This window comes from Leopardus geoffroyi, chromosome B2 (genome assembly GCF_018350155.1).
Source record: "Leopardus geoffroyi isolate Oge1 chromosome B2, O.geoffroyi_Oge1_pat1.0, whole genome shotgun sequence".
Lineage (NCBI taxonomy): Eukaryota > Metazoa > Chordata > Mammalia > Carnivora > Felidae > Leopardus > Leopardus geoffroyi.
Window position 1 is genome coordinate 33,856,852 of NC_059332.1, and position 14,943 is coordinate 33,871,794.

At 52.0% G+C, this 14,943-nt stretch overlaps 1 protein-coding gene across 7 annotated transcripts in view; it reads left to right on the forward strand.

Moving 5' to 3' along the window:
- The window catches only part of ANKS1A (ankyrin repeat and sterile alpha motif domain containing 1A), a 178,197-nt gene that overhangs the window by 137,329 nt on the left and 25,925 nt on the right, over positions 1–14,943 (forward strand). For all 7 annotated transcript variants that reach the window (XM_045497962.1, XM_045497965.1, XM_045497961.1 and 4 more), the window contains 2 exons: positions 8,357–8,423; positions 13,635–13,741. In XM_045497962.1, the coding sequence (XP_045353918.1) occupies positions 8,357–8,423; positions 13,635–13,741 (174 nt within the window). The remainder of the gene's footprint in view (positions 1–8,356; positions 8,424–13,634; positions 13,742–14,943) is intronic.

Below are 14,943 nucleotides of genomic sequence, written 5' to 3' on the forward strand. Positions count from 1 at the left end.
GTTTTGGGAAGAGGGGCAGTAAAGTGTATACAAAATGAAATGCGTAAATCTCAAGTCTACTATTCCTTGAGTTTGGACAGACACATACATTTGTGTGACTCAGATTCCTATCAAGATGCAGAATATTGCCATAAACCCAGAAAGTTCCCTCGTACCCCTTTCCAGTCACTCCTTACTGCCCCCTACGTTTTTCCACCTCCATAGATTAGTTTTGTCTGTTCTAGAACTTCATATGAATGGAATCAATGCAGTGTGTGCGCTTTTGTGTAAGGCTTGTTAAAAAGAAAACCACAGGCCCAAAGTGGAGTCCCTTAGGCCAGGTCACCAGACTGGGGCTTAATTAACCTAATCTAATTGCACTTTCAACCTCCCCTAGAAATGTAGTCTTAACCAGGTCAGTCTGGGAATTTTCTGGTCAGCACCCATAAGGTAATCTGTCACATTCCCCAAAGGAAGATGAGGTAATCTACCTACTAAGACCCTTTTGTCCCCAGAGGAAGGTGACCTCACCTGAAATAGTCCTTTTTTCTGTTCTTGACTTCCTTGTCCTGCCTTTGAAAGTCTTTCCCCTTCTGTAGCTCTTTGGAGCTCCCCTCCACTTGCTAGAAGGGATGCTAACCAACTCATGAATCATTTAGTAACGCCAACTAGATCTTTAAATTTACTCAGTTGAATTTTGTTTTTTTAACAGGCTTCTCTGAGGGATTTTAACTAGTGCTCTAAAATGAATTTTGAGAACTCTGTCAACTTCATTTATCCAACTTCCTCTTTCATAACTTCAGAGACCATTAGGAGTGGTAAGCTGCAACAAATCTCAGGGCAGCTGATGGATACTGATAGTGTATTTGCATTAAATGTATATGATCTTTTTTTCACACCATAAGTATGTGTAATTTGGTGCTGAGAGTTTTGCATGTGACTCCCCTAGTCTTATGAGGCAGATGCAGAATCTGAGGAGCTGACGGATGTGGTACCCTTTCCCTGGCCACACTGCTGAGGAAATCAGTTCTGAATGGGAATTCAGAGCGTTTTCTGTGGGCTGGTTTAATCGATAGCTAGGCTAACCCTGCAGCCAGGGCGCTTTAATGAAATTCAGATTGTGGAGGAATGGGAGCAAGGGAAGCTTACTCGGTGATGGTGGTAGTGAAAGAAAAACCAAGGAAGGTCCAGGAAACAGGTTGCCCGGCGTTTTAGAGACCTGCAGCCTCCCTGAGGTTGGGTGCCTTCCTCCCCGTTCCACAGCCCTGGCCCCCAAATAAGCCTCCTCCTGGGTAGAAAGGAGATTGTGTAAATTGGAGTAGAACCCAAATACATAACCCTCATTAATCTTTTAGAGTCTTGTCCCACTTATTAAAGCCAGTATTTGGCACATAACCCAGAGTTATGTGGCAAGCCATAATAAAGTTAATTGGAATCTAGGTCTCCCAACTTTTTTTCTTCTTTCAGCAGTTTCTTGAGGCTTTGAGTTAAAGATTTGCCTGGAAGGTAGGCTGTTCCAGGGTGAGGAGGTCACTGGCCAGTGTTGTTTGCATGTAAGGTCTTCCTCCCTGGGTAAGGGCCTTCCTCCCTGTGAGATGAGATGAGATGCCGGGTCTGGGGCATGCGCATCTCTGGTGGGTGGATCGGGAGCATGTTCCTGGTCAGAAAGTGCTAGCTGGGAGAAGTGGGGGGGGGGAGCTGCTTTGGAGAGGGGGGCAGGGAAGGCCCAGTCAGTAACCTAAGAGGCGTGTGAAAGGTAAAAAATGAGGAAGGGAGGGTAGGAAATGAATTGGGGAGCCACAGCGTCTTTGACTTTGTGTTCCCCCCGCCCCTCCCCCAGAGTCTAGCCTGGGGCAGATAACATGCAGGCTTTAACAGGAGCCCGTGGTGACACAAGTACAAAACACTTGTGAAACAGAACCACTCTGTTGTCTCCCAGCCTGGAAGGATTGAGAAGGAAGGTAACGATGTAAAGGGGACTCAAGTTGGGGGGATATGCAGCAATAAATATAGCAATAATCTGTGTGCCCCCTGTGATGAGACAAATTAAGCCTCCACCAACAGCGGCGTGCTCTGTGGAAAAGAAGTTACTCATTGTCAGTGGAGCCGCCACCGCAGCCTCTGCCTCAGAAGGCCGGCCCTGAGTCTGTTGGCAGATATTTATTCGTTCCCTGCCCTCTTCTCCCCTCCCCCACCCTCTCCTGCCTCCCTCTCCTAAAAGCAGTTGACAAGGTTAGAAAATCAGGACAAATAATTTACCTCAATCCATCTCTGTCTTTCCTGAGGCCTTGTGCAATTTGGTCAGGGGCGGAGGGAGAGGGGGAAAAAAATAACCCAGACCCTGGTCAGTGACCCTTTTTCCAACGTGGAATCAAAGCCCACTCCAGGCTGAGCCTGTCTGCTGCTGAGAGGCAGGAAGACAGAAGTGGTGATGAATTCTTATGTGGCTTCTGGGCCCAGGAGTGCAGCTGTCAGCAGTCTTCAGGGTTCCTTGCCCAGCTGGAAGCACGTCAGCAGTCACCTGATGGCATGCGTGCAGCATCCAGTGAGACTTGGGGTGCTTAAGGCTCAGTTCCTTAGCCCTGTGCTCCTAGGAATGTGGAGCACTGTCCAAGCAAGGGAGAGGGTCTGCCACTTAGTACCCCAGAGCAGGAAGCTCGAGCTCCCCGGGGAGCAGACTCTGCCACCAACGGCACTTAGCGGAAGCAAGAGCTGTGCCACCCGCGAGGAGTTTGGGAGTCAGCCCATGGAGCAGAGCTCCAATTCCCTCACCTGAAAAATGAGATAATATGTTTGCTTGGCAGTGAGTTGAGGCTCTGCAGGATTGCTGAGCGAAAGGGCCAGCTGGTAGTTGTAGGGTATGAGGTTACTCTGCCCGTAACCCAGGGAGGTTGGAGACAGATAAAAACAGGGGCAGGGAATCCAGACTGGGGTCCAGAAGTGTTGGCTGCGTTTCCTCTCTTACAGTATTAATGAGGTGACTAGCCCGATGTGGGCATTTAACAAATTGTAGCTGTTCTTGTTTGTCACTGGCCGCCTCCAGTGGGCCAGCCCTGTGCATGGCTTCATGTGAGATCTAAAAGAGACAGTATGAAACAGGGTCCTTGCCCTTAGTGGCTCTGTAGTGTCTCTGGGACACCTCCTAAAAACAGTTCATCAGGGAAATAACGATACAAAGCAGAGTGTGTTTCTGGACCAATCAGGTATTAAGCATTGGGACAGAGAAGGAGAGGTAGAAAGGATCTCCAGCCCTGGCAGTACAGGCCCAAGGGGATTGGTATGTATTTTCCAACTGGTGGGACAGTCCTTGGGAACTGAGAGTTCCCCAAGCAGCATTAAGAGGGTTGGGAGGGAATGTCTGACCTCAAGAGCCAAATTCCGTCAATGGTGAATTGCAGAAACGTCTCCCTTCATGTTCCCATTTGCACCAAAAGAAAATAGGAAGCAGGTGATCCCTTTCCCTCCTTCCTCTATGTTAGGCCCCACCTAATGGGCATGTTGACCAGACTGATAACTGCTCCCCTGATATTTGATTACAAATGGGAGCCCCTGAACACAGCCATTGCTTGTAACTTGTACCACCTTCTGGAAGGGAGGTTTCACACAGGCCTTGCATCCAGGCTTGTGGTTTCTCGGGTGGACTTCCTATTCCTACAGAGGTATTTCTGTCTCTGACAGCTGTCTTCTCCCTACCCTCACTCCTGATACACGTTGAAAAGTCCTTGTAATCTGACTTGTTCCCCAAAGCCAGGGTGTAGTGATAGGGAATAGAGACCTGTTTATCTGTATACGGAATATCACCACCCATGATCCTGTGTTCTTTTTTGTTTGTTTGTTTTTGTTTTTGAGAGAGAGCAGGGGAGGGGCAGAGGGAGAGGGAGAGAATCTGAAGCAAGCTCTGTGCCCAGCATGGAGCCCGACATGGGGCTTGATCTCACGACTGTGAGATCGTGACCTGAGCCGAACTCAAGAGTCAGACTCTCGACCGGCTGAGCCACCCAGCACCACACAGTCCTGTGTTCTAAACAAGCACATGTCAGAAGATGTGAGCAGCGGTGTCTCTAGCGTTTGAGTTATTTTTGTTTTCAGCCACATGGGGAGTATGTTTTATACATCCCTGGTGGGGGCAGGAGGGGAGAGTCTAAATAGAATAACCTTGAGTATATTTTGAAAATGGAATATTTCCAAGCATTTTTAAAGTACATGTATCCATTATGTCGATAATGCTCAGGCCTTACCAAACACAAATATAAGTTCCCTATAGAGTTTATGTGAAGTGCAGTATTAGAGCGTGACCACTGTCCGTCTCTCCCCCAAAAGGTCACTGAACCTCAACAATAGAAAAGAGAATATTGAACTGTGCCCTTCCAGGACATTATACCTGCCTGCTTTGTCCCCTGAGATGCAGAACATTTCTGAGAAAACAGCTTAGTCAGATTTTTTTTTTTTTTTTAACTCAAGCCTAAATGGTTAAACTACACAAAGTAGATAGATCAGAATGGTGTCTGTTTTCTCGGTCAGCTCCTCTTTGTCTAGACTGGAATGACCATGTTCTCCCTCTGCTGGTTCTGGGCCATGGAGGGTGTGGCAGGGAGAGAGGAGATCCGGCTCCTCCCTGTTTCCCCAGCCCCTGGGGAAGATCACAGCCCCAGACAGCTCTGTGCTTATGGTGTCAGGGCGGACACCTGCCAGTCTCTGCCCAAACAGGACCTTTTCATTGCCATGTTCCTCCCAGCCCTGTGTTTCTGCCAAGGCAGGAAGGGGTGCTGGGTTGTAAGCTGTCAGTAAACTGCCTAGTACTCCTAGTTCCTCTATAAACTAGCATCTTCTCAGCGTGACTTAGCTACTCCAGTTCGCAGGACAGCGACACGTACAGTTTCAATGAAATAGTTGTGAGAGTGTCCTTGCATACCCTGCCAGAGGGTGGGCTGTGGAAATGTGGGCTGTTCTTGGCCCTTTGTAGTGGGTGTGAGGGTGACTCCTGGGGCCAGCAGGAAGGAAGGAACAGAGCAAAGAAGCAGCAGGGTGTTCAACTCTGTTCACTCGGATTTCAAAAGGCCCTTTGGCAAAGGGCCAATGAATTGGGCAGCCAGGAGATGCTGATTGGCTAGGTCAACTGTGGCTTTGGGTGTTAGGTGATTATGATGATCATGAAATAGGTACCGTAGATGACTTGATTTTATATTAAAAGCTACCTTGGGGTCGTCCTCCGGTTCAGCTCTTTCCACCCATGACACTCTGCATGCCTTGGGAAAACAGCTTTTTCTCTGCTAGCTCTTAAGTAAATGGACCCCTCCCTCCCCGGCTTTCATTCATTCAGTAGGTTCCCTGTTTAACACAAGCCAGCTCAAGGGGGCAAAATGGCAAGTAAAACATGCTTTATTCCAACTCTCGTGGCCTTTTCAGTGGTGATTCTCCCACATACACCCTCTTTGGCCTGGAAGAGAGATCCGTAGCCTGGTGGAGCTATTCCAGGGATAAGGACCCATTCATTCCCCCCATGCAGAGAAAAGTTTTCTCATCTCGAGCACCCTGCTTTTCTCCTGTAAATAGAGAAAAGGAAAAGGAAAGCACATCAACAGATATCCGTGGAGTGCCTGCTCTTTGCCCAGCTTGGAGGCTTCTATGATCTGGACAGCCCAGGCTTTGGGACCTGGGCACTGATGTGTCATTTAGTGCAGCCTGTGGGTGGGGAAGCAGCTTGGCCTGTCTCCAAATATCCCTAAGCCTTTCCTGTGGAAGAAGAGGTGTTCTAGGGCAATAACCAGACCAGTGGGTTGAAGTCGGAAGAAAAAAGATTTCAATCTGTAAAAAGACAGATGTTATAAATTGGCACTTTCTGCATATAGGGCGAACTGACTGGGAGAGTCAGTGATCATCATAATCACCTAACGCCCCATCTCTGGAAGGCCTTTAGCAAAATCGGACATGGGGTGGGAGTTGGCATTACACGACCCGTGGGGTCCCTGCTGCTAATTCAAGATTTTGTGCCTGGAAAAACTCTCAAGAGGGAACCATGTGTACAAACATGTATGTAGAACAGTGTTCTTCATGGCACTGTTGAGAATGAGAAGAGATTGGAAACTACATACGTGACCACCAGGGGACTGGTTGAATAAATAAGGTGACATATCTGTTAAAAAGAAAGAGAAAAAAAAATGTTCTTGTGAGCTGTGGGAAGAACTCTAAGATGTATTACTAAATAGAGAAAACAAGATGCAGAGCAGCATATATAGACTGCCTGTGTCAGTGTGGGGAGTAGAATACCTTCATATGTTTGCTTACATGTGGCTGGAACAGATCTAGAAGCACACTTGAGAAACTGGTTATACTGGTTCCCTGCCGGTGGGGGGGGGGGGGGGGGGGGAGGAGAGCCAGACAGCTGGGAGACAGGCACAGGGAGACTTCTCTGAATAACCTTTGTATCTTTTGAACTTTGAATCATGTGGATGTATGACTTGTCAAGAAATACAAGTAAAAAATTTTTTTTCAACTTTAACTAGGTTTTTACTAGGTTGAATGGAGCTCTCAGAGGGGAAGTGGAAAGCACACGAACCTTTTATCGGGCATCTTCTGTGAGCCAGGCCTTTGGCTAGATGCTCTATGTAAGCTCTACTTTTAATCCACACGACAACCCTTCATAGGAGGCAGGACCCATCCCTGGTTTGTTTTTGTTTAATGTTTAATGTTTGTTTTTTAATGTTTTTGAGAGACAGAGACAGAGCACGAGTGGGGGAGGGGCAGGAAGAGAGGGAGACACAGAATCGGAAGCAGGCTCCAGGTTCTGAGCTATCAGCACAGAGCCTGATGGGGGGGCGCGAACTCGTGAGATCATGACTTGAGCCGATGTCAGGCGCTCAACCGACTGAGCCATCCAGGCGCCCCAAGACCCATCCCTGTTTTTGTAGAGTCAACACTGAAGCTGGGAAAGCATGAAAGTGCTTGCCTGTCCGTGTGGGTCTTTCCCACGCGGCACCAGGCTGCCTGTTGAAGGAGGCAGTTCTTGAAATATGCGGAGGCCAAAGAGAATGATGCATTAGGAAGGGAAGGAGAAAGACATTTTCTTCAAGGGACAGGACAGACCTGTGGTGGCACTGCCCGCTTCCGTGCCTGCCTCTGGGCTGTGGGGCTGGTGAGCAGAGGCACACCTCCATTTGCTCCACAGGTCAGATGTGTTGTGTTTCCCTTGGCTTTTGCTGAGCTCAGGGATGGAGTTCACAGTGTGTGTTAAAAGGCAGTTTTCTGTGGCTGGAGGAAAATAGCCACAGCTCCCGGCTGCAAAGGGAAGGATGGTGTTTGTTCTGTGCTCTTCTGCCCGCTGTCAAATGTGCTGTCTTTGTCTGCCAGCTGGAAGCTGGCTGGAGAGTTGTGTTTTGGGGGGTTTTTTTTGTTTTTGTTTTGTTTTTTTTTTGATTGTCAGACCCAGGCTCCTTACTTGCACTTAGAGGAAAAAGCATCCAAGCCCTGGTACAAAAGGTTCTCGTAACATTCTTTTTGGAAAAAGAGCCATGAATGAGCTCATTATCACTGCATCCCAAAAGAGGAGGAGAGGAAGAGAAGGTGTCCGCCTCCTTGCTGCCCTGTCTTGCCCCTGGCCAGGTTTCCTGGAGTGGGGGGCTTGGCTCTGGCTCAGGGTGACCAAAGCCAGATGGCTGGAACAGGTGGTCCATATAGGGGGCAATGCTGGAGACATCGGATGCTTTGAGACCAGCTCTCCCTGCCGTGGTCCAGAGGAAGGGTACATGTCTGCATCAAAAGATCCTCTAATCAGAGTTATACGCCTGCCTCACTTTGACTTCCAAGAGGTTCCTATGTTGAGGTTCTCTTCTTGTCTCGGTTCTAAAAATTGTCCTCATACCTCAGAGCTGGCAGTCAGGCAGCACCAATTATCTGTTGAATGCTTAGGACTTGCCAGGCACTGCTCTAGGCACTTGGGGTGTCACATGGAACCAAGCTGGCAAAGTCTCTACTCTCATGGAATTTAAATTCTGGTGTGAGCAGTAAAATGTGCCAGGTCTGGCCTGCTGTTGTCCAGTCTCTGCTGGGCTGGGGGAAGTGCTGCAGGAGGGATATATAAATGCCTTGGAAGGAAGACTTTTCGGCATTTCCAGCAGCTGAGCCCAGGTTGTTACCCACTCCCTCCTTTCGGAGCGTGTCTTTAGTCCCTGTTGGGCTGTGGCCACAGAAGGGCCTTTCTTGATATGAGCAGCAAAGAGTTCTGATCCCTTGCAGGTTGGTGCTTGGACCTTGGAATCATCTGGAAGAGACCTGGAGCACTCCCACACACACCAACTGCCCTGTGCACTGATAGTGAGCCGGCAATGTTTAACTGAAGCCTGACAGCCTCTCCTTTTTGTTCCTCTCTCTTCCGTTTCAGATTGAGAAAATCATGAGCTCTATTGGAGAAGGGATTGACTTTTCTCAGGAACAACAGAAGATCTCAGGTATCGTACCAAGCAGCCGCTTTCCCGTGGAACACAGACCTCTGGCTCCTTTCTGGCCCAGGTTTTTCCTCTGGCACAGAAGACAGACATTTGGTGGGTGAGAGAGGTCAGCCTCTGCCCGCGTCATGCTCCTGCAATTCAGACACGTATCTGTATGGCCCATCTAGCTGTTATTGTAGGGCGAGGGCTCTTCTTACACATTGGAGGGGCAATTGCATTTTAGGCCACCTATTGAGAAGGTGTTTTTTAAGTTAACAGTTGTCACTTGTCCAGAAGTATTTTTGTAAATGTAGGTTTTCTCCGATTGGTTTAAACTAGAGTGCACTTTGGCTTCGGTCTTTCCACTTTCCCAGGCAACTCTGGCACTTACCCCTCGTGAGAAAGTAGCTCTCGTTCGGCTGCTCCATGGCAGTGGCAGAGCGTTGGGTTGGCTCGGTGGTCTCAGACTGTTAGCCTGCATCACCTGGAGGGGTTGGCTTTGCTGTCCCTCCTTGTGTCTGTCTCTGCATTTTTCCATTTGCTTAGTCACTCGTTTGTATCCTGGGTCACTGCTACTCTGGGCATTCTTTTCTTTTCAAAGCCCTAGGGGTGCGGTCAGCCTTGATTTCCTTTGTTGGAAGCAGGGAGCTAGAGAGACCATATCTGAGCTGTTTTCCTTGATAACAGACCTGTGGTTGTATTACTTTCTTAGGTGAGGGGACATTTCTAAAGGTACCTGTTAGCTAGAGCAAGTCTCATGCCCCATCCCCCAAGCACCTGCAGACCTCCCTCTGCCACCAGAGCACCCGGGCCGAGTCAGTTCAGTGAGGCCTGGCCTCTCACCATCCCTGAGGAAATGCCTCTCCAGCTGGAGGGAAGGGCTTCCTCGCTCACTCAGGAGGCTGCATGCAGGACTGGCCTCTTAGCCCAGGTGACACTTGTGGTTCCTCTGGCCCTATCAGGGAGTCAGATGGGTGGGGACAGGTGTGCACACTGGGGGAAGGGAGCTACTGAGGCTGTGGTGCTTGTGAAAGTTGCATGGGCTCTGGAGCCTCAGCCCCACGTTCAAATTCAGCTTCTGGATGTATGAGGGTCTTTGGCAAGTCCCTTAATCTCTCTGTGCCCCAGTTCCCTATCTACCTTTGGATAATAGTACCTACCTCATAGGTTTGTTGGGAATGACTAATATATACAAATACTTGAGCAAAAGAGGTAAATGGTAGATAGGCTCTTTTTTTGTCCATGAAATAATTACTTACCCGCATCAAAAAACCTAGGGAGGAGGTGCATCTGCTTGTCTCCCTCCACCACGTCTCCAGTTGAGTTCCCAGAGCCACCTCCTTCCAGCAGCCTTGTTTCCCTGGCTTCTAGCAAGAGAGGGCCCAGCTGGGTGTGGCCCAGCGTCGTCATCAGTCTTGGATTACGCTGGGGTCTGCAGGGGTGGCTCTTCTGACTCAGCGTTTGTGGCTCTGTCTCCACGTGCTGGAGAACAGACAGCCAGCCTCCCTCTCTGTTGTCGTGTGCAGCCTTCATCAAGAGTCACGCGTTTGTTAGGAGTAGATGTTCAGTACTGAGACAAACACCATTACCGTTTTCCAAAACCGTGCTTGGGGGACAGCCAGGACTGGGATCGATAGCAGTCCATTCGGTTGAAGCAGCTTTCTGCTTGCCTGTACCCCTCTATGTCCAAGGAATGCACGTGCTTGAGAGTTTGGGTCAGTATCTTAACTTTGATAAATCAGGAGATGTGGCAGCACCTTTGGAAAACACATTTCTGCAAGAGCCCTTCTCTTTGGAAGTGATGACACTGAGCTCTTTCCTGGCCCTGGTGGTCCCACCCACTAGTTCTTACTCCCACGAACCTGTGTGAGTGGTGAAAGTTGGCCTGGCTTCCCCCCCTAGGTCACCGGGTGCCGACACACAGTCCTGTTTTAGCACCACTGAGTTGAACCATCTTCTATACAGCGGCGTAGGACCATCTAGGGTGGGCACACGAGAACAGCCACCTGAACAGAGGGTGCCCCCACTCATGCTGCAGAGTCCCCAGCCTACTGTGTCTGCACGGCTGCCAGGCCATGAAGCATGGGGAAAGTAGACTCAGGTCTGCCCATGGGCTCTGTCTTCTGTCTGACAGGTCAGGACGGGGCTTTCCCCAGGACCTCAGGGAGCACCAGCCTTCAGCTCAGGCCAGAGCAGAATTCTTGCTTGTTTTGAATGGTCAGGTGCAGGGTTCAGATTGTCCTAAGGTTTCTGGATCTAGGAGAGACTTGGGCTCTGGGGTTGCCAGCCTGGGAGCAGGAGCAGGCCTTCCAGCAGGCAGCTGTTAACTAAGCACAGGATTGCTCAGCATGACTGGTTTCACAGAGGATCGTGTTCTATAGGACGAGACCCAGTATGGAACTGGAGTCTTACTCTCGTCTTGGGCCTTGGAACCCTGAGCTGCCAGCACTGGAGCTAGTTACCCGAATCCCCAACAGACAGGTTTCACAACTCATTCCACTCTGAGGAGTCCAGGGAGGGGAAGCCTTCCCACTGGCCCCGGCCACTCTGGCTGCTTTCCACAAAAGCCTGTCTGTGGAGCGCAAGAGATCATTTGCTTTCTTCTGTTAAAGCCAGCCGCTTTAGCTGTTGAATAGCCATTCAGTGCAGGCTCCTTCTGGGGCCTGATCTCCCTGCACACACAGCCCTTTCTTTGCCAGGAAAAGAAAGCCTGCTGAGCTATCGGTGTCCCCCAGCATGTTTAGAGGGTGACATGTGGTCCCTGGGTCTTTGTCTCTACATGTGACCTCTTCTGTCTTCACGGCTGTACTTGGGGTTTGGTCCCGGCTCCCCCTTTTCCTTGGTACCTCCCTTCCCGTACCCTCCTCCTCTAGATAGCGAGGGGCCTGCTCTGGGCCTGGCGCTTCTCTCCGGGGCTCCGGCAGGCCCCAGGAGACGTCCCTCCCCGAGCTGCTGAGTGCACTTGCTCACCTGAGGAATATTAGGTATAATGTCTTTATTTGGTCACCTGTTTTTGTGACACCCCATGGCTTATTCTCTTGGCAGAGAGGCACGGTCTTTCTTACATGGTGAGCAGGGGGTCGCTTAACCTGTGGGCTGTGCCCTCAGGGCGGTGTCATTCCTCTGTCCCCTTCTCTGGCTGTCCGAGACACTGTTGGCCAAAACTATAGGAATGTGCCTTCTCTCTCCTTAATAAGCTGTTTCCAGCCCCTCGAGCTGCAGGTAGGGTTTCCCCGTCTCCGCCTTTCAGACGCATGTGTGTTGGCCGACAGGAGATGCTGGGGAGCCTGTCATTTTGCTGTGATGCTTGTGCTGCTGTGTCCTTCTCCCTCAGCGGCGGCAGCAGCGGCTTCTGCTCCGATGTCCGCTCCCTGATGTATTTTCCTGAGCGTGGAAGGGAGGAGGGTGGGGAGGGGAGAAGGGGAGGGCCAGACATTATGAGAGCGAGCGAGGGCTGTGGGGCCGGCAGCAGGCAGCGTGGAGCCCAGGAGCCTCCAGACAAAGCACTCTGCTGCGGTTCTGTGAGCGCACACATCCACCGGCAGCAGGCAGGACCACAGCTGCCCGGCTGGGGGATTACAAGCAGGAATGAATCAGCAGCCAGGGACACTTGACTTCGTGAGCGTACAAGAGCCCGCTGCCTAGGTTCCCTGGAGCAGACAGCCCCAGTCAAGGGCAGGGGACCCAGCGTCTTGGAGTGCTGCTGCAGCGTGCATCGGGAGGCCACCGGGTCCCTGACCACCAGCTGCTCTGCAGAGGACAGAGGAGGGGGAGCCTAGGACAGTGGGTCACCGGGGGCTCCCAGATAACCAAGCCAGTTGGCCTTGGCCTGCCTTGAAGGGCAGAAAGTGCCGAGAACAAGAGAATGACTTTCACCGTGTCAAGAGTTCTCTGGAGGTGATGTCTTTGTAGTTGGTTCTTCTTTTTCCTCCCTTTCCCTTTTTTCCTTCTTTTATCATCTGTTCTTGCCCATGAGAACCAGAGAAGTAGGTGGGGGCTAGGCGCTCAGGTCGGCAGGGAGGGCTGAACTCTGTTCCTCCCCGCCCCGCCCCCCTGTCCGGCCGAGGAGCAGAGCAGATACATGTCGTCCCTTCCCTGCCGGCCCTCAGAGGAGAACATCAGGATCCGGAGACCCTGGGAAGACCGTTGCTGTCTGTATCACTCAGCCAGAGAGAGCACAGCGCCGAATGTGAATAGACTTAAGCCGTCACAGCTCAGCTGACAGAGGACCGCTTCCCTTTTCCCTTTCTTTCATCGGGTCGGGTTTTGTCGTCTTTAGCCAAGAACTGGATCTGCCTGCCTGCTTTCCACCTGAGCAGGCAGGCGAGTCACAGGAACAGCCACTATCAGAAGAGGAAGATGAATGCCCAGCCCCGGCAAAAGAGCCCGGCCCGGGAAGGCAGCACCTCAGACAGCACCCTGGCGCGGGAGACGCCCCGCTCGCCGGCCGCCAGAGTCTAGCTGTGGACTGGGCCCCTGGCCCTGCTGGCCGTGTAGCCCGGGGGAGCGCGATGTCGCCGTCACAGCAGGGCCACACCTGAGCCCCAGCCCCGGGCCCCGGGCCCCGGCCCGTGCGCGGCACTCGGCCCCCTCTGCCTTGAGCCTCTGAGCACAAAGGGCCAGTGGCCATGGTTTGCTTATTCCGGGACTGCTGGGGGAAAACAAGTAAAAGTCTCTTTTCTCCCCCTGCCGGGTTCTGTGCTGCTTGTGTTGCATGTGCTGGGTCCCCGTGAACAGCCGCCGCTGCTTCCCTCCCGGAGCCCTCGCTGTGTGCCTGTGCCCCTCAGCTGCATGAAGACGCGTGCTCTCTCCTGACCGGTTTGTGCTGCAAGGTCACAGGACTTGTCCCTCGCCCACGGCCCCGCGGGGGCTCCAGAAGTTGCATGGATGAGAGGAGCCCCCAGCCCCTCTAGTGCCCGTGGGAACAGACTTCCTGAAATACCTCAGTGTGAACGCTGACCTGTGGGCGGAGACCGTGCATGTGCCACCGCAGCCCTGGAGGAGCTCAGACTTGAGGGGGTGGGTGGGTGTGCGGCCCGGGCCCACCTGCCCTCGGCCTGCACCCGGAAGAGGAGCTGCGGGTCCTCTGCTCTCTGGTCTCTTGTACATAGTCTGGCTGCTTTATGGTAATGACCATGATGTGGCAGTGCCATCTGTCTTCCTCTGAGTGCCGCTGCTACCGCCTTAATGGGTTTTCCCTTTTCAAGCGTCTGCCGATTCCTCTCTCGTCAGGTTCGCGGACGCTGGAGCAGAGCGTCGGGGAGTGGCTGGAGGCGGTTGGGCTGCAGCAGTATGAGAGCAAGTTGCTTCTGAATGGCTTTGACGATGTCCGCTTCCTGGTAAGTGCCCGCAGGCCTCCTCGGGGGCGGGGTGCAGCTCGGCGGAGACGGAGACGCGCCTCTCTGGTCTCCCGTGGGCCCTGCTGGAGTGCTAAACAGTGCGTAGCCCCGTATCCCAGCGAAGAGCTGAATGAAGTGACTCAGACATCCAGAAAGTCAGCCGACTGTCATGTGCCTTCTTTCTAAACTCGGTCTCCCTCAACTCTGCTCCCAGAAACGGTTCTGTGGGGAGAGCTCTTTGCAAGTCTGCATCCCAAGAGGCAGGGTCCCTGACTGTAGACCTTTGCCCCTTGCTGGTCTCCCTCTCAGACCTCAGACCATATGTCGTGCAGTGAGGCCTCAAGGCGGGTCTTGTTCTGGATCAGACGCCGGGAGTTTTGGTGGACAGGACAGCCAGGTCCCCTGTGATGACTTTCCATCCCATCTCTGTTGGATGCCAGAAGTTTCCTTTATTCCCCAGAATGGTGCCATCAAGCAGGTAGTTGCTGAAGCAGGGAGCCTGGTCCAGCAGGAAGGCCTCTTCCCTGCCCAGCCCAGCCCAGGCTGAGCAGCTAGGGTGGGGAATGTGGCTGTGTAGCCTCATGGACTCGTGACCTCAGAGATGACCCAGAGGAGAGGCTGAATTGGTGGTTGGAAGGCTTGCTTGCTTTTCTGAGGTATAATTTTGTGTTGTCTTCCTATAAAGCACGAGGTGTTAAAGAAAAAGAAAAATCCCGGGTGACTTTCCTCAGGCTCCCTGTGGAGTGGGGCCTGGCTGGGGCCTTGGGCTTAGGATCCAGTGCATCTTCTTTCAGTCCAGAAAGTGGCTCGGGCACCCATGAGCATTCCTCTCCTGGAACCCCTCCAGGAGGTGGTGAGGTGAAGGGGTGGGGGTCAGTCGGCCCAGAGCTCCCATCTCCAGTGTGGGTCCCTCTGGAGTTCCCACTAACGAGGCTGCATTTTGTGTCTACCGAATAGCAGCCTGCCCCAGGGTGCTAGCCTGGAGCTGCCGGGAGGGACCCTGACTAGGACAGGCCCACCTCACCTGGGCTACCCTTCCAAAGTCAGCTTAGGGCCGTTACTTTTCAACTTTTAAAAGTCTTGGGTTTTTAAATAGCAATTTTTTTTCTTACATTAACTGAGTATATTTATGGTTCTTATAACCTAACCCCTGACTTACCATGTTCCTGGGGGAAGGCCGACAAACCCAGGGTAGAGGTGGT